We start from the raw sequence: 24,557 nt of genomic DNA on the forward strand, positions 1-24,557 counted from the left end.
AATAAACCATCCCGACAGAGTAAAATATGCTGTATCCAGATTGAAACTCAAATCTTGATTTTATGCAGATAACACAATACCAACTGATCAGTAAAAACTGTAATAGAACTCCAAGTCTTAATCTAAAATCTTGTCAGTGTGTCTACCACTTTTCCACAAATGACTCACATTTTTGAATTATGGTTAAAAAAAATTAAGTAAAAATATCACACAATTGCAGTGATGGACTAAGCCTGCTTTGGTGAAATTAAATAAGGACACCCGACCTGCTTAGGAATTGATGTATTTGTACTGTACATTTCATAGAAAACGAATAATATAGACATAATGGTTGACACAAATATAAAGCATTTTTAATTCGTGTACTATATGCTCTCATTGTTGTAATATACAAACTTAAAGACATTGGTGAGAAACTAAGAATACAAATCAGCTTTTAGCACAGTAACCATCACACAATAGTGCAAAGAAATAATAAAGAATAGCATAAGACTATTTCCTTTATTTTATATGTTTGGAAACAATGCTTGTATACTTGTAACACCAGTTTCATAACCTTAGTACTTGATAAAAGTTATTGAGATTAATATGGTACATGTTTCTGTGCCTTTATTTTACTGAAATTCCCAATAACGTCACTGAAATCTATTTCATTTGACACTTATATTTGTTCTCTAATGAATCAGTAACAACTAGTTAATCTGCCAATTTTCTAACTTTAAAGATAACTTTTTATTAGCTTCAGTTGAGAAAAACTTTTCTCGTATGGTGTGACAGACACAAAAAGTACTGAATTATAAGTTATGTACAGGGTAATGATTCACTGAAGTTCCATTCAGTCATAAACTGAAGGATTGCTTGGGCTATTCGTCTAGCAGCAACACCCACACTTGTATCGACTCGTGTAGACACCTACGATAACTTTATTTCTTGCATCACTTTCTTCTTATCAAACTCTTTGTAAATTTCTACTAGATTCTTCAGTGCTACAGCCAGTGTGTCACTGGAAGCTTCAAGCAAAAATTTTGGTGATTTCCTTCATGACTATTCTTGGATAAATCGGTCTACACATTCAGACAAACAACATGAATGTTCATAGCATTGCTGTCTACCTGTGTCAGACAGAAAGTGAAAAAGGTCTTCTTGTCAGAGAAATGAAATTGTCAGCACAAGAAAGTGAGTTTGACGATGTCTTAAATATACATTTTCGTTTTTAGTCTATTATAATAATTTACTTCATTTTGTACATGTTTGTGATGATTTCAAAGTTATCTGAATCCAAGAGTAATCCATAATACCGCTAAAAGCAATCAATATCACTGTTTTAAAATGGACCTTTTGTCATTATAGGGAAATAAGATCAGCCTGACAAGAAGCCCCTTTACAAAACCTCACAGCTGTGAATACAATGCTTCAGAAAATAGCATCTCCATTATTTTACAGGCATTTAAACGAACTGGGAGTAATTTTGTATAAAAGAAGAACATCTTAAGACTAAAATAAAACCAATCATAGCAAGTGGTCCCTTGTTACATTACAGTGCTTCATTCGTGATGGTACGCACCAGTACCTCTGATGAAAAAAAGCGTTATAATAAAGTTCTGAGACTTTTAAAGTCCAAATAAACACAATATCCCCCCCCCCCCCCCCCCGGTAGGTCACAGCACCAAAATCTCTCTCCCCCCCCCCTCTTCTTCTTTTTAAAGTCAAGCACCGATTAGAGGTATACATGCCTACTCATAATGCCAATTTGCAGTTCTCCAAAGCTACACACATTGTTGGTATTGACATGGGCCACCACCTGCAGTTGGCTGCACCCTGTACTCTTCATGGCACCTGGAAGCACCCTTCCCACATCCGGAATGACTGCCTCCGGTATGCACACAGAGAGTACACTGGCTTCCTTCCCCTCATTGGCAGCCATGGTCCTAGGGGACCCCCTTATGCGCCTAATGTTGGGAGATCCCAACCACCAGCAAACCCACCCTCTGTAAATTCCCAGACCTCGCAGGCCAAGAAGCTTCCTCTGGAACAGGATGGATGACTGCATCCAGATCAGAGACCTCGTCAGCCACAGATAACACCCGAAACCTGATTGGCAAACGAACCGGGGAGGCCCTGCGATCAGCCCCTCGGAAAGTCTTTCGCTGCCTGTCAGACTTTGGAATGATCCCGCACTCGACCACGGGTGAGGACTCAACCTCAGTGCAGGAAATACCCAGGGCAGTCACAGCAGTGGACCAGTCGGAGGACACGTGGGACATGCTTGATGTCCCTCGCATACCCACATCTGACCCCCCACAGTGATGCCCCTTGGCAGCAGCCTCAAGCTGTGTGATGGAAGCCAACACAGCCTGGAGCTGTGAGCGAAGAGTCAACAACTCAGCTTGCATCTGTACACAGCAATCACAGTTCCTATCCATTATTGAAGTCTCCAGTTTGAAGCTTGTAAAAATATGTGATAAATGAATGGTGAACTTGCCTTATTGGCAGCAGGAACTTGCAGTGCACTGTCACTGGCGGTCAAACCGACACTGAGCTGTTCTAACCAAAACAAATATCGATCTAGTGAAGTCATCTGAAGATTAAAACGAACTGCAAAATGATTTAGCCAAGATATCTGTTTGGCACGAAAACTGGCAATTGACTCAAAATAATGAGGTCAACCGCATGAATGCAAAAAGGAATCCATTAAACTTCGGTTACATGACAAATCAATCAACTCTCAAGGCTGTAAATTCAATTAAATACCCAGAAATTACAATTACTAACAACTTAAATTGAAAGAAAAAATAGAAAATGTGAAGGAGGCAAACCAATGACTGTGTTTTATTGGCGAACGACTTAGAAGAAGCAACAGATCTTCTACAGGATTGCCAACACTACCCTTGTCCATCATCATTTGGAGTACTGCTGTGTGGAGTGGGATCCTTACCAGATAGGATTAACGGAGTACATCGAGAAAGTTCAAAGAAGGGCATTTTTGTATTACTGAGAAATAGGAGAGTAAGTGCCATGGTCATGATACAGGATTTGGTGTGGACCTCATTAAAGCAAAGGTGTTTCTTGTTGCGGCAAGATCTTCTCACAAAATTTTAATCACTCAACTTACTCCCCCGAAAATAAAATTTTATGCTGACCTATGTAAGGAGAAACAATCACCATAATAAAATAGGGGAATCAGAGCACGCGCAGAAAGATATAGGTGTTCGTTTTTCCACATGCTGTTTGAGAGTGGAATAACAGAGAATTATTGTGAAGATAATTCAATGAACCTCTACCAAGTACTTAAATGTGATTTGCAGAGTAGCCATGTGGATATAGATGTAAACTGTGATCATTCCACAACTACAATATCTGCACGCAATGGGGGGAGGTTCTGAAGTTGGGTCTGTGGGTACCGAATGCTCTAAGTCAAAATCACAGAAATCAGTGGGTGGCCATATGTACATCTCTGCTTGCTTGTCATCAATTGGGTAGTGAACAATGCCTACCATTTCTATCCTGTACTGTTACTAGTGATGAGAGACGGTGTCTTTATACAAAAACAAGGAAAAGAAAGTAATGGCTGAGCCCAAACAAGGTAGCAACACCCCTTAGACCTGTGTGTATTGACAAAAGATAATGTTATGTATGTGGTGGAATAGTGATGGTGTCGTGTACTACAAATTGCTTCCCAAAAGTGTAACTATGATTGCTGACATTTATAGTCAACAACTGAGATGTCTTACACATACAAGAGTGCGTGAAGTGATGCTATTCCACGATAACGCCCACCCACAGTCTGCTACACTTGGAAAAAAAAAACTCTGTACAGGAGTTGGGTTGTTGGGTTGGGAAGTCATTCTGCAACCATCTTATTCAGCTGATCTTTCACCCTCAGGTTTTCATCTTTTCCATTCTCTAAAAACCTTCCAGGAACTCCTTTTCAAATGAAAATATGCTCCAAACATGGCTTGCTGAGTTCTTTGGCTCAAAATCACACAATTTCTACAATTGCGAATTCGAAAGAAGTTAGCCCAGTGTTGGCAGACTGTTGTAAATAGTGAAGAAGTTGTAAATAGTGTTGTATATGTAGATAGTGAAATCACATACTGGGACAAGCAAGCTTGCTGTGGATGTAGTATCAAGATGTGCCTTGGATGGATCTTGGATATCTTTCAAAGTGCTCACATTTTCTTTTATGACTTTAACTGAATTCTAATGAGCACTCCAGCAAGTATCAGACAGTAGTTACAAACTTTTTCTACAAGGAATTCCTGTCTCCAAGTACAAGACGACACATGAACTTCACAAACATTCAAGCAATGATTAGAACATGGACTGAACAGAACTTTCGGATTTACTTCTTGATTTTTTTGTTGTACTCCTCTGTGCACACCTGACCCTGATGCAGCATTGTCATAGCTTTGAGCCCTGCACAACACAATGTCCAGCCCATCTTTTTCCAGCTCAATACTAGACTGGATCATATTTTGCCATCAACTGCATCAATTCTCAGAAATTTCCTCCGTTTTCCCATCAAATGTCTTCATGATGACTGAAGGAAATGTTCTGCTGGACTGAAAATCGTGTATGATCTAAAAGGCGATGAAAAATTATTCTCCAGTTCTGAGTCTCATCATTACCAATTTTCTGATTATCTTTGTTAATGGTTTTATAAATGGATGTTCAGGCAGTGTTCCATATGTTTCAGGCTATGGATTTGATTTCCACCAATGACAGAAGCCAAAAATAAATATATTTTTGTTGCTATCATCCTCGGAGGTGAATAACTGGCAAAAAAAACATCTTCTTTGTTGATGTTCTTGTTCAAATATGAGTAAAACCTTGGTTGGTTCTGGTATATAAAATCTATATGACTAAAAGCTGATCTTGATACTACAGTTGGTAAAAATCATTGCTTCAATCTAGATGACTCTGCTCTGGTTCATTTAATCAGATTTTCATATTCATAAAATAAACTAAACAGGATGTCCCAGGAGAAATGACCAATGTTCAGGGTTATGACAGGTACAATCATTTGAAACAAAACTCTAGCAAACATGGGCTCTGAAATGCATACCTTAAGAGCTATGAGGACTAGAGTTCAGTGGAAGAACCATGTTTCACAGCAGCAAAGGTGAACAAGTGCTCATAGCTCTTAGTATCCACTTTAGAGCCCATGTTTACTGTACCTTTTTTAAATTTTGATCTATACTATAACCTCTCAAAAGATGGAACAAAAGGGCTTGCAGTAGAAGACTTTTGTTTCACAATGTCAAAGGTGAACAAGTGCTCATGCTTACTAGAATTTAATGCTACAAATGATTGTCCATGTCATATTCCTGTATACTGGTCATTCGTCCTGGGATACCCTGTATAATAATTATGTATAACCTTTGAAAAAGTAATTTTTTGAATGTAATACTTAGTTAAAAGATTGATAATCACCTGTAAGCTCTACACTGCACTTACGTGCAATTTTTAAACTGTACTGTGTACATGGCATAGGTATGGAATAGAGTTTCATGTAGAATAATTGTGTCTAGCAGACAACTGGTTATCATTCAACAGATTTTAGATTTCATGCAAAACTTTACAAAAATTTTAAGAATTCTGAAAACACCCATTCACAGTTGCCATTGTAGAATTATTAGTAAGTAGGTAGGTAGGTACCTACGTACATTTGTATTTTGAATACATATGGGGCTTTGTACTCCAAACTGCTTTTTATTTGGCTTTTGATTAAGAATGGCCTGGACCCTCAAGATTTGGAGCGCCCCCCCCCCCCCCCCCCCCCCCCCGATCCAGAGGTCCCTCCCAGCCCAGGTTCCCGTACACAGGGCATAGACATTGATTTACCAGTGGAAAAGTTACAATGCGCATTTCAGTACTGACAGTCCCCTCTGGCCAAGGTGTGCACAAGCCAGTTTCCTGGTTACTGACAGTGTTCCCTCCAGTGTCCAGACTGGGCATTCAAGAGTTTTGTATGTGTACAGCTGGGCTACCTTCAGTCAAGTTGGTTGCAATGTAGTCATGCCATGTGGTACTCTGCTGCCGTACAGTTCTGTGCACATGAAACAGTCTCTCTGCTCCCAGTCCAGGTCTCTCTGCTCCCAGTCCAGCCCTTGCAAGCGACGCCATCAGGCACCAACCCTATCAGCATCAATCCCTTCATTGCTAACCCTGTTGTCAAAGATGTTGGTGCTGGCCCTGTTACAGCCGGTCCTCCATTCATCACTAACCCTGTCATTGATGATGCTGGCATTCTCATCTGTCCAGTCATCACCGGCCCTGCCACAGTCGGCCCTCTTGACACTGCCACCTAGTTGATGCCGATGTCAGCTCTCTCGTCAGTGTAGTGGTCGCTGGCCCTGTCACGGCTGACCCTCTCGATGATTCTGATGTTGCTACCTCCATTATCAGCTTGGTTGTCCCCACTGGCGCCACCATGGCCACTCCCACTGGCCTTGCAGGAAATCTCACTGAATACCCCCACCCCCCTTCGTGGCACCACTGGTCCCATCACGTGTTGTTGTGGACCTAACATTGCACCTGGAAGGAAATTGTGTTACAAGCCCTGCTTGCACCTGACCTTTTTCATCAGAAGTCACTGTGAAATGTTTAAGTGCTTTTTCTATTCTTGTCTCAGTCTTCGATGGTTCTGCAGTCTTGTTAGTTGTATCTTGCACTCTTAATTCAGATGTTCATATCAGTTTTGGGATTCTTTTTATGTTATGTTAGGTTTTGTTCTGTTCAATGTTTGTGGGACACAAGGTTGCATTATAGTATTCCATAACTCGTTGGTCACTTTCTCAGGTGCATATTTACACAATGGATGATTGTTGGTTGTTTTGTTATAATTAATGGGACAATTTGTGCTGGAGGCTGTGTTGTGCCTCTCTTGGGTGCTGCACTTCTCCGAGTTAGTTGCACCATCTCTTTTAAGTGGGTGGTGGTCGGGATGGAGAGGTGTAATCAAGGTGTGCCCCTGAATTTTCGTTTACCACACTTACGAACAAAATTTGCAGGCCAGGTATGGCCCTTGCCTCATCTCACAGTATGTTTAACAGTAGAAGAGTCACTGGCCTGTTTACTGTCAAGCTTCCTGCAGCTGCCACAGCATCTGGGAGTGCTACCCATGCCAATATATGGTATGCAAGTCGAGGTACACAGTGTGGCAGCCATAGGCACCTATTAGCATCCGCACATGCAATCTTCTGCCAGACGTGTAATTAGGTCAGTGCTCCTCCCTCAGTGGCCAGTTATGCTCCATGCTCTGACCAACCAAGAGCTGCTATGGGTCTCCAGCGCCTGCCACTGCCCCCAAAAGTATTGCCTCGCCTTCGCTGTGAACCCTGCATGATGCTACATTTCTGTCAGCCGGTCCCTAGACACCACTTCGCAGTATCTGCAAGTGACTGCCCATGAGCTCATTGCCTTATGGGATCATGTCATTACAGCACCTTGCTTGCCTACAAGCTCCCAGCCTTGTGGAACTGGGTCATTACTTACTCTCTCTGCTCCCTGCCACAACAACAACTATTGTCTTCGTCCTAATGCGCACATCTTGGGAACTGTCGAGTATCAAAATTTCTGTTATGCTGTGTAGATGTTTGTTTTCAGAAGAGGTATGTAGTTTTGTGATATTGTAAAGCATAGATCTAAATACCATCTGTCAAACCACTTGGTTAAAGGACACTTCAAAATCAAACTCATCTTCATCTACATCTGTACTCTGCATGCCACAGTCGAGTGCATGGCAGAGGGTACTTCCCACTGTACCAGTTATAAGGGACTTCTTTCCCTTCCGTTCACACATCGAGAATGAGAGAATGGTGGCTAAACCACCTCTGTGCATTCTGTAGTTCTCTTTGCAGTATCTACAGGAGTAATATTTAGGGGGTTGTAGTATAATCCCAGACTCCTCAGTTAAAGGCTTTCATGGGAGTCTGTATCTTCAGGCACTTGCCAGTTCAGTTTTTCAGCATCATTTTGATACTCCCCCACGGGTCAAAGAAACCTGTGATGATTTCTGCTTCCTTTCTTTACATACTTCCAATGTCTACTGTCTGTCCTACTGGGCGCGGAACCCACACATCAGAGCACCATTTTAGAATAAGTTACAATAGTGTTTTCTAGGCAAACTAAATGGCAGACTGACTGCGGTTTCCTAATATCCCGCCAATGAAATGAAATCTGCCACCTGCTTGACCTACAACTGAACCTACGATACCATTCCATTTCATATCCCAACAAATTGTTAAACCAAGATTTTGCTTACACTGATTAATTCTAATTGTGACTTTTTGATATTGTAGTCATACAATTCTATGTTTACTCATTTTGTGAAGTGCACATTTTCATTTCTGAAGATCTGCATCATTATGAAATTTGTTTTACTGTCTTTGAAATCTTATCATCTAATATTAAAAGCAATTACAGCTGCAGTGGATAATTGCAGGACATAAACTAGACAACATATAACACTGTAAAATATAGACTGGCTCAAGAGACATTTATTTGTAACTTACACAAACTGTTATCATATGTGACACTCTACTATGATCAAAACAACAAAGTGATTAACCATCGAGCATGGGATGGGCGGATGTCAGTTCATGTTTGCATAGGCACACAAATGATGGTAGCAGCAATAGCTGGTGTTTTCATTCAGTATATTATCACTTTTCTGGGGAACCAGTTTAGGACATTCTTCCATGTCAAATGAGCTTGCAGCACATAGTAACAATGCAACCAGTGAAAATGTATCTCTATTGTTATGTTACTTGCCGCTCAAGTCATACGCAACCGACCATGTAAACTGGCAGCTGAGGTAACGAAGCGATATAAAAACAGCTGCCAACAGTAAACAGTAACTGTCATTCATTTTGTTATTCTGATCCAGGTATAGGGCATTATTGGATACAAAAAAATCAACTGGGAAACAAAAAATCAACTGGAAACATACCAGGTAAAATATAATGCTCTAAAATATGGACTAACTAACAGTACATGTATCTGTAACTTATACAACCTGTAATACGTGACTGCATGCTACTGTTGGATTCAAAAATTCCGTAAATACTCACTTTCGGCCTAATGCTTGGAACCAAAATGCTGTTAATACCTCCAAGTTTAACATTTATTTTGAGACATAAATTAGACAGAGTTTGGGGCGAAGTTTTATTCACATTCTTTGCTTGAACACACTGTGTGGCCATTCCAAGTACTGTATCCCCAACACGTTTTACTTCAGCTGCAATCAAAATCATACACATTAACAAAATCCTGTTGGGAGAGTTAACACAAAAATGAAAAATAACAAAAACACAAGTTCTTAACTCTGGGTCTGTGATTTTTTTTTATTAACACAACCGCGTACTGCTGCCAACAGTTGCTGTCAACCATGTGAAATACGTGTCTACTGTAGTTCCGGAAATACTGAAACAATAGGGAGATTATGGGAGGCCATTTAAATGTTCAGCCTAAGGGGTAGGGGGGTGGGGTGGGGTGGGGGGGGGGGGGGGTAGAGAGAGGATGGGTAGTACCAAGACTGGAAAACTGATTTAACACACACTAGTGTAAGTGCTAGAAAATTACTCATGTATAAATTATTGTGTACTCATAGAAATTCAAGAAATTTCAAAGATATACACTAGGTGATCAAAAGCATCCGGACACCTGGCTGAAAATGGCTTACAAGTTCGTCGCATCCTTAGCCTTGATCACAGCTTCCTCTCTCTAAGGCATACATTCAATCAGGTGCTGGAAGGTTTTTTGGGGTATGGCAGCCCATTCTTTACAGAGTGCTGCACTGAGGTGAGGTATCAATGACAGTCGGTGAGGCTTGGCACGAAGAAGTCACCGTTCGGAAACATCCCAAAGGTGTTCTATACGATTCAGGTCAGGATTCCGTGCAGGCCAGCCCATTACACAGGGATGTTATTGTCGTGTAACCATTCCGCCACAGGCTGTGCATTATGAACAGGTACTCAATCGTGTTAAAAGATGTAATTGACATCCCCAACAGTGGGAAGCAAGAAGGTGCTTCATAGTACTTGCAGTGGATCCTGTTGCAGTTTGGAATTCCAATGTGCTGGTCTGGATAGATGTCTACCATTACAACCCTCTTCAACTGCCAGTGGTCTCTGTCAGTCAACAGACAAGATCAGCCTGTACACTTTCGTGCTGTACATGTACCTTCATGTCTCCACTTCACTATCACATCAGAAACAGTGGACTCAGGGATGTTTAGGAGTGAGGAAATCTCACGTATAGACGTATGATACAAGTGACACCACGTTCGAAGCCCATGAGTTCCGCGAAGTGCCCCATTCTGCTCTCATAACGTCTAATGGCTATTGAGGTCACTGATTTGGGGTACCTGGCAGTAGGTGGCAGCGCAATGCACCTAATATGAAAAACGTGTGCTTTTGAGGTGTCCGGATACTTTTGATCACAGTGTATGACACAAGTACAAACACCAGAAAACATTATTCATTTGAAATATAACCTGTCACAAAATACCATAACAGATTTGTAATAAACTCTTTATAAAACAAAATGAGTTGAAACTGGATAAAATTTCAAATGAAGCTACAAGAAATTTTGGGGTAACACATTTTCAATCAAAATTATGTGCTCCCTACACAATAAACACATTCGGAAGCTTTCAGTGAAAAGTTTCTCATTGTCCTTTTCAACTATCTTTACATTTAATTTATTTGCAACGTCACCTCTTATGAGTTTTCACACTCATTTAAATTTTGCAGTGATCTGTAAAAGTTAAGTGCATGCAAATAAGTTTTCACATCTTTAAGTCTTATTTTTTAATATGATACTTACTGTTACATCCATACAGTGCAACAAATTTGGTTACAGCAGAAACCAATCATTTGGTTACAGCAGGAACTATGAGGGTAATCCCAAAAGTAAGGTCTCCTATTTTTTTTATAAGTACAGAACTCTCTTTGTGTGGCAGTTGGTCACACTGTTATGAAGAGTGCTTCACGCACTGTGTGTTAACATATGCACACCACACTGAGGCGCTCAATCTTGGCTTGGCAGTCGTTCAGAAAGGAGCTACTGTTGGATGTTACCGCCAAGTGCGAACTGCATGCAGTTATTCAGTTTTTGAAAGCAAAGGGCACAGCACGTATTGAAATCCATCGCCAATTGACGGAAGTGTACGGTGAGTTGTGCATGGATGTCAAAAATGTTCGTAAGTGGTGTAGACAGTTTGCAGCTGGTCAGACCGAAATTCACAACGAACAAAGGAGCAGGAGACTGTCAATTTCTGAGGAGACAGTGTTGAAGGTTGAGCAAAGCGTGCATGAAGATCGGCAGATCACCCTGGATGATCTCTGCACGTTGGTTCCTGCGGTTTCCCGAAGCACCGCTCACACAATTTTAACGGAAACATTGAACTATCGGAAGGTGTGCACATGATGGGTGCCACGTATGCTGACTGAGGACCACATGCGGCAATGAGTTGATACTTCCCGTGTATTTCTTCACTGGCCTTGCACCCGAACAGGACAACTTTCTGTACTAAATTGTCTTTGGTGACGAAACTGGGCATACCACTTTACACCTGAGACCAAGCAACAATCACGTCAGCAGCAGCATCCTTCTTCAGCATGGGGAGAGCTGGTATGACAATGGGCATACAAAAACTGCCACAGCATCTACAAAAATGCTTCAACAGAAATGGTGAATATTTTAAAAAACAGCTAAATGTTCAAGCTGTAAACTGATGTAAATCATTGTAGAAATAAACAGGTCTATGTACTTATAAAAAAATAGGAGACCTTACTTTTGGGATTACCCTTGTAATCATTCAAAACTGAAGGCTGTTAACAATAATATATGGCTTAAATGAAACAGTACCCAAGTGTAGTACAACATCTAAATAATTACTTCAGGGTGGCTTTTTTATGGTTGTACTACTAGCCAAATGCTGGTGCCTCTGCTGGGACGAGGCTTTTGGCTTCTATTTTACAAAAATTATGAGGTACAAAATTTTGATTTTTACACATCTTACAGTTTGATACTTTCTATCGATAACTGACTGAAGTTGTTTTCATTGTATGTCGTAGTTACTGCGCTGCATCAATTAAGTAAAGAATTGCACAAAATTTTGCAGAGGTAAAAACACATTGCATAAACTTTGCTTATGGTTGATTTTAGTTCACACATTGCAGTGTATGAAGTATAGATAAGATATTGAAAATTTATTTAAAATTGAGAGCAGAATGATATCTCATTTTGTTATTTACTTTTGCATCCGACGAGGTGGTTGCACATGACACACACATTTCCTTCCCTGCGCATCGCGTATCATGTTCATAACAATCATGTTACATAAACGGTTCAAGATATCAAAACAAAGTCTTCTCCAAATGATAGCACACAAAGAAGCACGTATGTTGTATGATAAACACTCCAAACTTTTTTATTCACTGAGATGTGAAAGTAATTCGCCCGCAGCAGTCGTAAGTTGGAGGCAAATGACACGTAAACACGTCAATAGCACTTCAGGAAAAGCCAGAGACCACATTTAAACATGTCCTCAGCATCTGGGGAGGGGTGGACCATGACAAGTTAACTCGTCCACAGTTAAGAAAGAGAAAGGAGAAGATAAAATCCAGTGCCAATGCATATTCCACTTTTCTCAAACTGCACCAAGGGGAATGCAAAACTTAACATCCTCATCTGATAGATGGATCATCATCAACAGTGTTGCAAGAACTCACTCCTTGAAGCACTACTTACTCCACTCTATCAGAGAAAATTCTGATAGTGAAAAACTTCATACTGCCACCTTTTCTTCTCTCGTCAGCCAAATACTGGCAATGAAAGTTTTTCCTGCAATCAGAAGTCACTCAAATCGAGTGCCACTGTACAAGTGTGCATTTACCATTATGACTAAGGTTGCAATTTTCAATACCTAAAATATGAAAAGTTTCAACAGTGAGCTGTGAATACCAATGACAATGTTTTTTCTTTCTTTTTTTTTTTTTTTTTTTTTTTTTTTTTTTTTTTTTTTTTTTTTTTTTGTGATTATTGATTTCAAAGTAATTCAAATTGTAAGTTCCTAGTGCTTCTTTTCAGTGCTATGGCTTTGTTTGTACTTACCATACACTGGAGTCTTTCCAGGAAGAACCACCACTACAAGCTGAAGTGCCGTAAATGATGACTTCAGATACCTGAACATTGGCTCGACTTGGTCAGGACCAGTGGCGTACTTACCTAGAAAATGAAGGCCAGTATATAAAAGTCAGTTGACATAAAGTTCATCAGAAATTAAGGTCTATCAATGTTGGAAATGGATAACACAGAGGACTGATTGTAATCTTCTAGAGGAGGGCATCTAAAAATTTGCCTGAAGTGATGCACTAAAGCCACAGCAAATTTGAATCAGGCTGGTTCGCTGGACATGCAAACTCCACTGATTACAAATATGAATACTGTGTCCTAATTGTCATACCGTCTTCATGATAAACTATAATTTGTGAGAATCATGCAAATAAAAGGGGGAAAAAATATTTCAAAAAGAATGAGACAATACAGTACCACAAAACTTCACAACAGATATTCAAAATTATACTACTTTCAGGCATGCAAAAGTATATCCATAGTCATTTTGTACTGAAAACAGTAGACTTTAGGCCAATTGTTCTAATACAAATAGTTAGGAAACACTTTCATGTTTACACTGCAACAGAAATAGTAGCCACATCTATAGTGCACCACATGGGACTTAACGCAGCACAGTCTTTAGCTTTATATATTGAGAGTATAGTGTTACTGCAGTTCCTGAGCAGATACAGCCCGAACTACACTAGGGAGCAGCAAAAACAACAGCTGGCAGGTCTTGGTCAGTTCTCCCACCCCTCTTCTTCCCTTTCTTTTTAAGTGGCAGTGAGAATCCTTTGCTCTACTCCTGGCTTGACCCATGACTATAAGGCATACTGTTGTCACAGTGTGATTTCTGACAAAGCTGCTGCCCAGGTAGCATTGTAAGAAGCAACAACTACCAAATAAACACTTACTGTTAACAGAGTTCATGTAGCAATATTGCATTGCTGCCGGCACAGCTTTTTAACTTTGATATTACCCAGTATTCACATGCGAGTTTGGCGTAAGGAAGTGTCACATAGTTGCAGAGAGAGCTGTGGTTTAAACTGCATAGTTTGAGGGTCTTGAAACTCGTATCATTTTAACCGGCAAACAAAACTAGCAGAGACAAATAAATAGAGATAAAATATATACAATTTCCTTTTGGCCTTAAAGACAATGCCATAAGTGATGAAATCTTATAAGAACTGCAAGACTGTGTGGTGTTTCACTATGAACAGTACAGAGAATATTTAGAGTACAAAGAACGATAGCCTACAATGAAAAAAGTGGTGATGCTTTACATGGCAAGCCTGTTTTCACAGGCAGCTACCATTCAAGTGGAAGAACTCTCAGGGTGTACACGTGGACAAAAAAAAAAAAAAAAAAAAATCCCGGATTTTTCCCGGATTTCCCGGTTAAAATTACTCTTTCTCCCGGGTGAAGATTCACTTTTTCCGTGTCAAGTGACAGTATACTTTTCCTTGGAACTGTAAAACTTTTCAATCCTTTGAATGGTTATGGTTTTATTGGTTTTATACACTGGTGTAGTACTTCTTGGCTCTTTAGAAAAAGTTACATGTTTTGGAAAGATCTATGATGTGGAGCAACATGTACGCTGATATTTTTGTATCACGAAAGTGTACATTTAAATTCCACTAAACGCAGCATGTTACTTTCCAAGGCATTGAAATCAAGATTGCAATGCGCTTTTGTAGCTAGTCATAGCTCATGTCACATGATTTCGCCAGCCGATGACAGAGGATATTCGAGCATAGGACACCTCATGTAGTCAGGCAATAGCGATATCACTCTTAAGTAGGACGTGCACACAAACAGAAAACGTTAATGGTTTAAATCATTATACATACTGTTACTACAAGAAAAGCTGAGATTTCACATATTATCTTGGTCTCTAATAAGATTCAGGAGAAGCTAAGCTTTCACACATAATGCTGATCTTTTTTGCGTGTGTTATACACTTTACGATACATCCCACAAATGTGCCAGTAAAATTTTTAATGAAGACATAAATGTCTTGATCTTCTGGGCTCGAAATTTTTCTAAATATTTGTACTTAAAGACTTGATTTTTAAATGAGAGTCAAACGCTCTGTGATATAAGAAATTCATCGTATAATCTTGCACATAGTTCACCTTACATAAAAGGAAATTTACTTTGAAAATAACGATTTTCAAATAACCATTCGCAATATTTTCCTGTGACCTGTTAGAAATAGATTAGTTTCAGTAGTTGCCAGAGAGCACCAGATAACAGGCGACACCGCGCTTGCACAGCTACTAGGATGCTGGAAGTGCGTATGTTCGTAAGACATTAAAAGATCTTACATTATGTCATAAAAGAAACAAGAGCATCGGAATTTCGTGGACCATACTAAAACACGTAATTCGGCTTAAAGTGCACATTCATATGTGCAGATTCGTATGTAAATTTTCTTGCAGTACCAGTACTGTATTATCTAATGTTTGGTTCTTCATTATGGATAATGTCATACGTGCTAGAAGATGAAAACATGCACTTTTGAAGTGCAGCGAACAGTTGAAACTAGCCCATAGTGTGGAATTAAACACTGTCGTTTCAAATAAATTGACTGCCTCATCAGAAAAGATTAATAAAAGCCAAATTTCTTTAGCAAATCGACAAAAATAACTTCACTGTTCTGCAAGGCAATTAATACTTGACTGTCAGAAAGGAGGAAATAAAATAAAATCTGAAACTAAGAACATATTTTAGCCTTCCGTACTCATGTCAATGTATTCACTTGATCGCTCCCGGCCACAGAAATCCATTTTGTTTTCACTTGATTTGAGAGCAACAAACAAAGATGAAACAGCAAAATAACTAAACGTAAATTCCAGTCTCGTGGAGATTATCCACTTTCCCACTCTAGCTCAGATTGCTTTGTGCTTCAGAAAAAAAAACTCGCAATCAATATTGGATGGGATGATTTGTAACCGGGAGAACACGAACTCTTCAAAAAATTTGCATTCTTTAATGCCTATAGCTAATATCTTGCTGTTTTGTGTGACATAAAATATATATAAGATACATGAAACCAGTAGAAGAGACAAGCAAGACAGTACACTTTTCTTCAGTCCGTAAGTCCTAGCATTTTTCCTCTCCAACCTCGTTACAGCTTTACATGGCATGCTTTCCTTCCTGGGAAAGAATCTATTACCTCATCAAAGATCATCAAATGTTTTGCTACATGAAAAAAAGAAATGTTTTTGTCCAAAACTGAAAAAGCTGTTAATACAAACAGTACCCAAGACTTGTGTGGTTCCTCTATCTGATTACATGTATTTTGTCACGGTCTGCTAGATAAAACGAAATAGGCCTGTCTAATATTGCAGCTATTGTAACACATACCAAATAAACGAGACTGTTTTGGCACAAATGGTCATTTATATAACACTAGGAGAAAATATAATTCACAAAGTACCAATATCAAATGCTTATTAGGCCTACAACAAGCAAAAAGTTTTATGTTCGGAAATAGTTTGACATTTCATTCACACGCTCCAGCTTCTCAAGCAAGAGATCGAAAAGTAGTAGTATGAAATTTTTATATAAATTTGGAATCATCTTATTCTTCCATAATTTGTGTGATGTCCCTATTTCTTCTCCTTCCTCGTTCTACCAAACAATCTTGTAATCATTAATTCTGTAACTTATTCTCAGGTTAACTTCGCTAACCCTGCCACAATCAATGGTTTAGTTATCCTTATTCTCCGGCTAGGCGTTATTATGTATTCATACAATGCGTTTTCCACGTTTCTCAGGCGGCTGCTACCAGGGACAGTACAACTGGTCCTTACTAATGTAGATGTCTGGCTAAAACTTTTCTATCAACATTTCATTTTCTTGGATGCACCAAGAAGAAAATACGTAATCTTTCTTACTTATCATTCCTGTTAGTCGTTTATTTCCACTCTGGTAGTCTGAATCTATGGATTTCGCTGGTAATTATAACAACGCTGATCATTCGCAAACACAGTCAACCACATAAAAAAACAGTGAATGCCATTCACCCATTTGGCTTTATTCCGCTCAGCTCGTATAGCCCCAACCCCTTCTGTCAGCAGGAAAGTTTATTTCTAGATGCGACGGGATTCCCCTGGCAAATACATGGCGTACACTATACACGCATTCAAAATTCAACTTATGATTCATTCAGAAATAAACTTAGAATTTGTTCTAAAATGTTAAAAAACCAACAGGGATGCGTTTCAAAATCATAAGAATAATTGACAGCCCAATGTGCGCTGAATACTAGGCGCTTTGTGAAACAAGGTTTTTACCATCAAGAATATGAATTTGGCGGCCTCCTCCCATTCCCTATAATTGCCGCCCGGGGTAGATACCCCGGTTTGCCCCCAGTGAATCTGGCAACTTGCACGCTCCAGTAAAATTTTTCCGGGTGGTAGGCGTAGTTCATCTCCATCCGCCATGGCGGAAGGATCTCGCGTCCGCTCACGCCGTTGCTCTTTGATGGTGTTATGGTGTTTAATAATTGTTTCCAGGCCTTGCTAAGTTGAAACGCGGTGTCCCTGTTGATGAGGTTATCTGTTGCGCGAATTTCTATGGCTTCCTTGTAGATACTGTCCCAGTAGCACTTTCGGCCGTCAGGATTTTTGTCTCTTCGAATTTCGCTGTGTGTCCGGTGTCAATGCAGTGTTCTGGTAGGGCTGAATGGATGGGTTGGCATGAGCGGGTGTGACATTCGTGTTCCTTGCATCGGTCCTCGACCGTGCGAACTGTTTGGCCAATGTAGGATTTGCCACATCCGCACAGGATTTTGTATACGCCCGCTTTCTTAAGGCCTACGTCATCTTTTGCTGTTCCTAGGAGGTCATGAATCTTTGTTGGTGGTTGGAAGACTGTGTCAATCTTGTGTCCCCTTAACAGTCTCCCTATTTTTGACGACACGTTGCCAGCAAACGGCAGAAAGGCCAGAGCTTGCTTCTCTTCTTTGGGTTGTTCTTCATCTCGGTTCTTGCTGCACTTCTGTTCTTGGAAGGCCCTTTGGATTTGGCAGTTGCCATACCCATTCTTGTGGAACACGGTCTACAGGTGTTTGAGTTCCGTTGGCAGGGTCTGTTTATCAGAGATCGAGTGTGCTCTATGTACCAAGGTGTTGAGCATTCCATTAAGCTGCGCCGGATGGTGGCAGCTGGAGGCATGTAGGTACAGGCCAGTGTGTGTAGGCTTACGGTACACACTGTGACCCAGTGAGCCATCAGACCTATGTTCCACTAGGACATCAAGAAAAGGTAGTTTTCCATCTTTCTCAGTCTCCGTTGTGAACTGAATGTTACTGTGGACCGAATTTATATGTTGTAGAAAAATCTGTAGCTGTTCCTGTCCATGTGGCCAGATGACGAATGTGTCGTCCACGTAGCGAAAGAAGCATACAGGTTTCAGTTTGGCGGCTTCCAGTGCTTCCTCTTCGAAACTCCATGAACAGGTTGACCACCACTGGGGAGAGCAGGCTCCCCATGGCTTCTCGTAGTATTGACCAATGAAGACAAAGTACGTAGATGTTAACACGTGCCTGAACAGTTGCCAGTTCAGGCCCGAATTTCTCACTGATTAAGTGGAGAGAATTTTCCAGCGGGACACGTGTGAAGCAGACCAACGGAGTAGGAAACATTGGTAGTAATGGCTATCGTAACACCATATTTGCATTGTTTACTACTCCAATAAAAATACAGTGTTTCTCCCTTGGGTCATGAAATGACCATTTCCTCTCTGCTGAGTCTTACTAAGCTGAAGAATATCCAGGTCATACATGCTCATTTTTCTTTCAACTATGGCAAGATCTCACATCCGAAGTAGTGCACATATGTCCCTTGTCGCAATCTTTCTTACACTGTGCAAGGATAATTTGAGCTGTAGTGTTGGTCAAATGGCTTCTCTGTCTTGTCCCTGCCAGAGATTCCACTGGGGAACTAGAAGCTCTGGATAATTTAGAACGGAACAAAGCCATGTGATTCTCAAATGAAGAATTTAGTGAAAGTATGAAATGTTTGCTAAATGACTAGTTAGAGTTTAATAGCCACAGTTGTAATTTTAAAGGTTTGTAGTAGCTGTAACAACATGTAATAATAAGATCTCATGTAATCACAACAGATATATCGGCTATGATGTCGAAAGAAGCTACATCTGTGGTTAACTTTTACCAACCCATATCCAATAATGGCTTCCAGTGATCCACAAATAAATGTGTGCACTTTGTGCTTTCTGTTGTCGTGTAGAGTGCAATTGTTCGTGGTCTGCTGAGATTTTTTCATTAACATGAACAATGCAAGTTTCTTGGTAGCTGGTGAATGTTCCCATTTTGAATGGAAGTAGGGTGTGCAGTGTATTTCTGCTATTTCTGAATCTTGAGGACACAGAATTGTCTGTCAAATCACACCCATCATAAGATATTTTATGTTAGTATTGTATTCCAAATTGTGGTGCACTGCTTTGAATGATAGCTCAAATTTAGGTCATATGTGATAGCCCATCCTCCATTTCAGCTTCATGAAAAAGTACTGACTGACAATGGGTGATGTTAAGAATTATTCGCACATTGTGCCACTTGTGTTGAAGTTTTGTTAGTGAGACATCTACCTTAACTGCCTCCTTTCGTAACATGAAAACTACTGAATTATACTTGGGATAAATAAAACTGGTACCTGGAGGGACAAGTTTAAAAGGTTCCCCCTCCGACCTTTCTGTATGCTTTCCCTAACCTAACATGTTAGTTGTCACAAGTTGGAAGTGGTCGGCTCGCATATGTAAGGATGAAGCTAGCAAACTATACCATCAGACAATGCTGTCTGGCACATGTATGCACAATGCATTTACTAGGCTTTCACTTGAAAATATGGTAATTGAATTTAGCAGATAGATCACTGCAATAAAGAATTTATAGCTAGAAGTGGGCATTGATTATTTTATAATAGTTGCAAAACCAGAGATTGAAGAAATGTTTGGGCAGAGAAAGGAACCAGAAACGTAACATTTAATGCAATTTATTGTTGTGTAACTGTCCTGTCCATTCTGAAGACTCACTATTCAGAAGTCATTCGAAGAAATTAAAAATGCTTGTAGCTAATTTTTCTCAGGTGTCTTCTCTTCAAAAGCCGATTTTCAGCATTGCAGGCACACTTAAACACCGAAAATAAAACTTAAGTTGAAAAGGAAATGCGCCATATACAACAACTAAACACAGTGCTCATACAAGCATCTGCCAACAGCAAAATGTGTTAAAGGCCTTAGGAAGACTTCAATGCTTCATTATAACGAATTTCCTCCGTCTCCGATGATCGTGATGTCACAACTGTTTACTTTAGATTTGTTTGAGCAGTTGCAGGTGGGCTCATGTGCATGTGGAGTTGAGTCGCGCATGTGTAGTACCTTCTCCCGCTTCTTGCTACAGAAGTGTGACTGTTAGCTACCCCCCCCCTCGCGGCAATCTGCCAGCCGTCTGCACCGGGGTACGACTCGGGACCCTGCGGACGTAAATACCACGGACACAGTGCAGACAAGATCATTCCATTGGCAGCACCTGATGATGGCGGAACGGTTATTCGCCGAAATATTGTGGAACTTCGACGATCGGATCCGGCTGGACACCCGAGAACCTTGGATACAGCATCTGTGTATAAGTTACAAACCTGTTAAAAACAGTATCATACCTATCAAATTGAATGCTTCTCCATATAAACTTATCATCATTCAGATCTATGCCCCTACTGGAGAAGCATCAGAGGAGCAGATAGATGAAATCTATGACCAACTGAACTGGAAAGAGGCCTTCGTAAGCTCCCTAACAGAGAGCAGGCAATAATTCAAGGAGGCTTCAATGATAAAATTAGAGATACTACCCAGGACACGAACTTACAATTTGTGGATGGACTTTATGGTCTAAGTGAGAGAAATGAACGAGGCAGGTACTTAACAGATTTCTGTGTAACCACATGACCGTCTATAACACTATTTTTTGACGTCATCCAAGAATGATTTTGCAAAATAAAAAGTGCATGAATGTCACACCATACCAGTGCACTCAATACTCTGGTGCCACGGCAACTGTGGACGACAGAATGGTCTATATAAGACACACAAAGCGTACTGCAATGCTGGACTCAGTATCTTTGAATAAAGAAATGTGAACATTTTTCTGCTAGCTGAAGTTTCTCAGGTGGTATAATACGGACACATGAAAACGGCAGTTTTACGTGGCAGACTTTTGCACTGTAACTGCATAAAATACTCGTAGAAGTCACGCCTGGACTACCTCGTTTACCACAGTGCCAACCTCAGCAAGCAGTTGCACTGTAACCATTAGAAACTGTTGAGTGTTGTTCTCTTCTTCTCTTATTTTGAAATGAGTAAAGAGACTAAACCTGATCTGTCACAGAATCTGATTACAAACCTCACAACACTAGGAGAAATCAGCAATCACTATGACCATGTGCCAGTTGCTTCTGCAGGAACACAGAACACAAATGTAAGATGGCTGCCCTACGAGCGTGACACTGGGCTTATTTCCCGGTACCATTCCTCTCCACTCTGGCACTCATAATTCTTGTTTGTTTACACTCACAGCCAATTGCTAGTTTATAGTGCCCGCACTCTGCACTACAGCGATCAGAAAATAAAAGCTCTCAATGTATTTCGAGCGTGCCAAAAGTCTTCCTGTAACATGCAAATAGAGTTATATTCCGTTCTATTTCTATGTTAAGTACATTGTCGGTTACCCCTGTAGCATTGTAAGGTATGGGTCTTACAGCTATGAATATCCACAATATGTCAAAATCGATATTGTGCTGAGTTTTGTAATTACTGATTTGAGTAAGGAAAGAAAAACAAAGTTGAGATGCATCGTAAATCGGGGAAGCACACAGGTCAACAGTACAAAAATGCTGCTGCACCGCACCAGAAACAATCATTTGCTGGAAGCTTAAATATTGCCGAAAGAAGCAAACAAGCACAAACCATTTCAGAAAACTTTGGAGCAATAGAGTCCATCATATGTGCTGTGGCATTCAACAAGTAACATTCTAACTGGATCTCAATCATGCTGCTGAACACTCGGAAATGATGGGGTTTACACATATGACACTTGTACCCCAATGTGATCTATGCCACCACAGTGAGCTTCAGAGCAACTAACAGCTAAGGTGACGTTTACCACCTACACAGTACACAAGAGTTCACGAAATGGGCATGTGACTGCACCACTCCCCAGCAGCAGTTGTTGTTGGCTGTATCTGTCTTGCAAATCACACAGTTTGTTTACAGAAATGGATGGGCTCTATCAGAACACAAATTTCCTTCCTAGTGCATACACGCAAAATTTAAATATTTGATGATGGTGGTGCTCGTTCATCTCATTGGTTTACATACATATGTGCACTCAGAATACCGGACACGGTCGATATTGCTCTGCACATAGGGGAACTCTGCAGCATGCTTCTTCCACACTATGTTGTCAGAACTCAACACTGACATAAGAATGCATGGTTCATGTGACAGTGGCTTAGGTCTTCATCTTCGTCCACGTTAATGTGACAACATAATACATTTGTACGTCTTTTCATTTTCACAAAGAAAAATTAAGATGCAAATTCCACCAAAATACATGTGACTTTAGGCGAAAAAAGCAATCACTATGTTTTTCTTTAGAGTGACTTAAACTCATTAGAAGATCATTTGTGTAGATTACGAACAGGAGAAAACCTTGTGAGGTTTCAAATTTTACGTTCTCCCTTTCTGCGTTTTATTTTATTACTGGAGTGCAGATGAACACAATGTTCTAACTTCTCCTAATGAAAATAAGGGTAGATCCACACAACAGTGGAGCAATCAATTCTGTAGTATTAACCCTTTGTACTCTGCAATGCACAACAGGGCATCTCTTTGCGCTCTTATGTAAATCGCCACTGCCTGAATGGCAAGCATGCCACAGAGAATTTGCAACTCTCTTTGTGGAAACAGTGACTGACCAACAACTAGAGTATATATTTAAGCAAAAAGTGAGCTTTCATTCAAATACATTTATATAGCATTACAAAACTGTTCATTGCATGATTTTTTTTTAATTCTGCAAGGTGGACTGTTTCCATCTTCATTTAACTTACAAATGAATCACTGTCATCATCAAAATCATTGTCACTCTTGTTTCCACTTAAACATTCCTCTGAAAGCTCTACAATCTCTTTTTCAGAAAGGACTGATGGTAAATAACAAGCCATTTCCGTCTAATAACCTTGAACGTAATAATTACATCAATTCTCTTCACAACTGCTACAGTTTCATTCAGAGTTACCACAGGCTTCCCTAGATGGCAGTACTGTACAGCATTGGTGCCTAGTACAGTCAGATTTGAGAAAGGAATACGTGAGAGCTATGAAAAATCATGTCGAATAAGGCTCAATGTCAGAGCAGAAAACAATATTTGCAATATCGAGCACCACTCACTGCTGGAGTGGAAAGGGGTAAAGTATCTCAAGCATAGTTTTATGGTCCACTTGATCAATGACCTTGACAACAGCACAGAGGCATACAAACAGGGTAATAATAGTTGTTTAGCTCCTCCAGAACTTAATTTGTAATATTACATGTAGCTTTGTGAACAGTCCGTCGCTAATGCTGAGTTTATAGTCAGCCAGCACGTCATGCTATGAAAAATGAGTCAGTATTCTATTGCATGCCACATGTTCAATTTTGATAAAAGACTGTGAGAAAATGGATTGGTAGTCACAGTTGATATTCTTTCTTTCTTTCTTTTATTGATGGCTGTCACTACTATGAATTTACCTTATCTGTAAATATTCCTTCAGTGACTGAGTCATTACGCACACAGCTTGAACTTGATGATGACTTTGATACAGCTTGAAATTTATTTCTTAGCAGAAGAATATCTCTTCTTAATGACATAATGATTTCTGAAATCTCTTTCAAAGCCCATTTTTAGCATAATGACTGTCAGTGTTGTAGAAGGCTGTAGAAGTTAACTACAAGTGTAAATTAAAGCATTGAAACTCAAGGGAAAAGAATGTAATGCCCTCAAGGACAAGGTCATTTTACTGACATGTGAGGTGCCAGGTAGTTCATCACTGTAGGAGTATATGATAAATTCAGACCAAATGAAACACATAGCACAGGAGGCCTAAACTGTCGCATTAATACACAATGAAACCCCCTTTGCTGGCAGCACAGGCATGTCTTCTCACATGCAAATGATCATAAAGGCACCAAATGTCATTCTGCGATAGTTTGTCCCAAGAATCTTGTGCCTTTTGTTACAATTTGGCACTGGTTTCTGCGGGTCCTGGAGAAGAGTAAGTTCTTGTAACATCACGTCCTGCACATGATCTATCTGAAAGAGATATGGTGATCTTGCTGGTCGGCACAGTAGTTGTACATCACAAAGA

The 24,557-nt window shown here is 40.1% G+C and overlaps 1 protein-coding gene across 2 annotated transcripts in view; it reads right to left on the bottom strand.

Moving 5' to 3' along the window:
• LOC126188913 (protein argonaute-2) overlaps positions 1 to 24,557 on the bottom strand; it is a 216,883-nt gene that overhangs the window by 44,836 nt on the left and 147,490 nt on the right. For both annotated transcript variants that reach the window (XM_049930625.1, XM_049930633.1), the window contains 2 exons: positions 13,123 to 13,236; positions 9,075 to 9,241 (listed from right to left, as the gene is read on the bottom strand). In XM_049930625.1, coding sequence (XP_049786582.1) covers positions 9,075 to 9,241; positions 13,123 to 13,236 — 281 coding nt within the window. The remainder of the gene's footprint in view (positions 1 to 9,074; positions 9,242 to 13,122; positions 13,237 to 24,557) is intronic.

This window comes from Schistocerca cancellata, chromosome 1 (assembly GCF_023864275.1).
Source record: "Schistocerca cancellata isolate TAMUIC-IGC-003103 chromosome 1, iqSchCanc2.1, whole genome shotgun sequence".
NCBI lineage: Eukaryota > Metazoa > Arthropoda > Insecta > Orthoptera > Acrididae > Schistocerca > Schistocerca cancellata.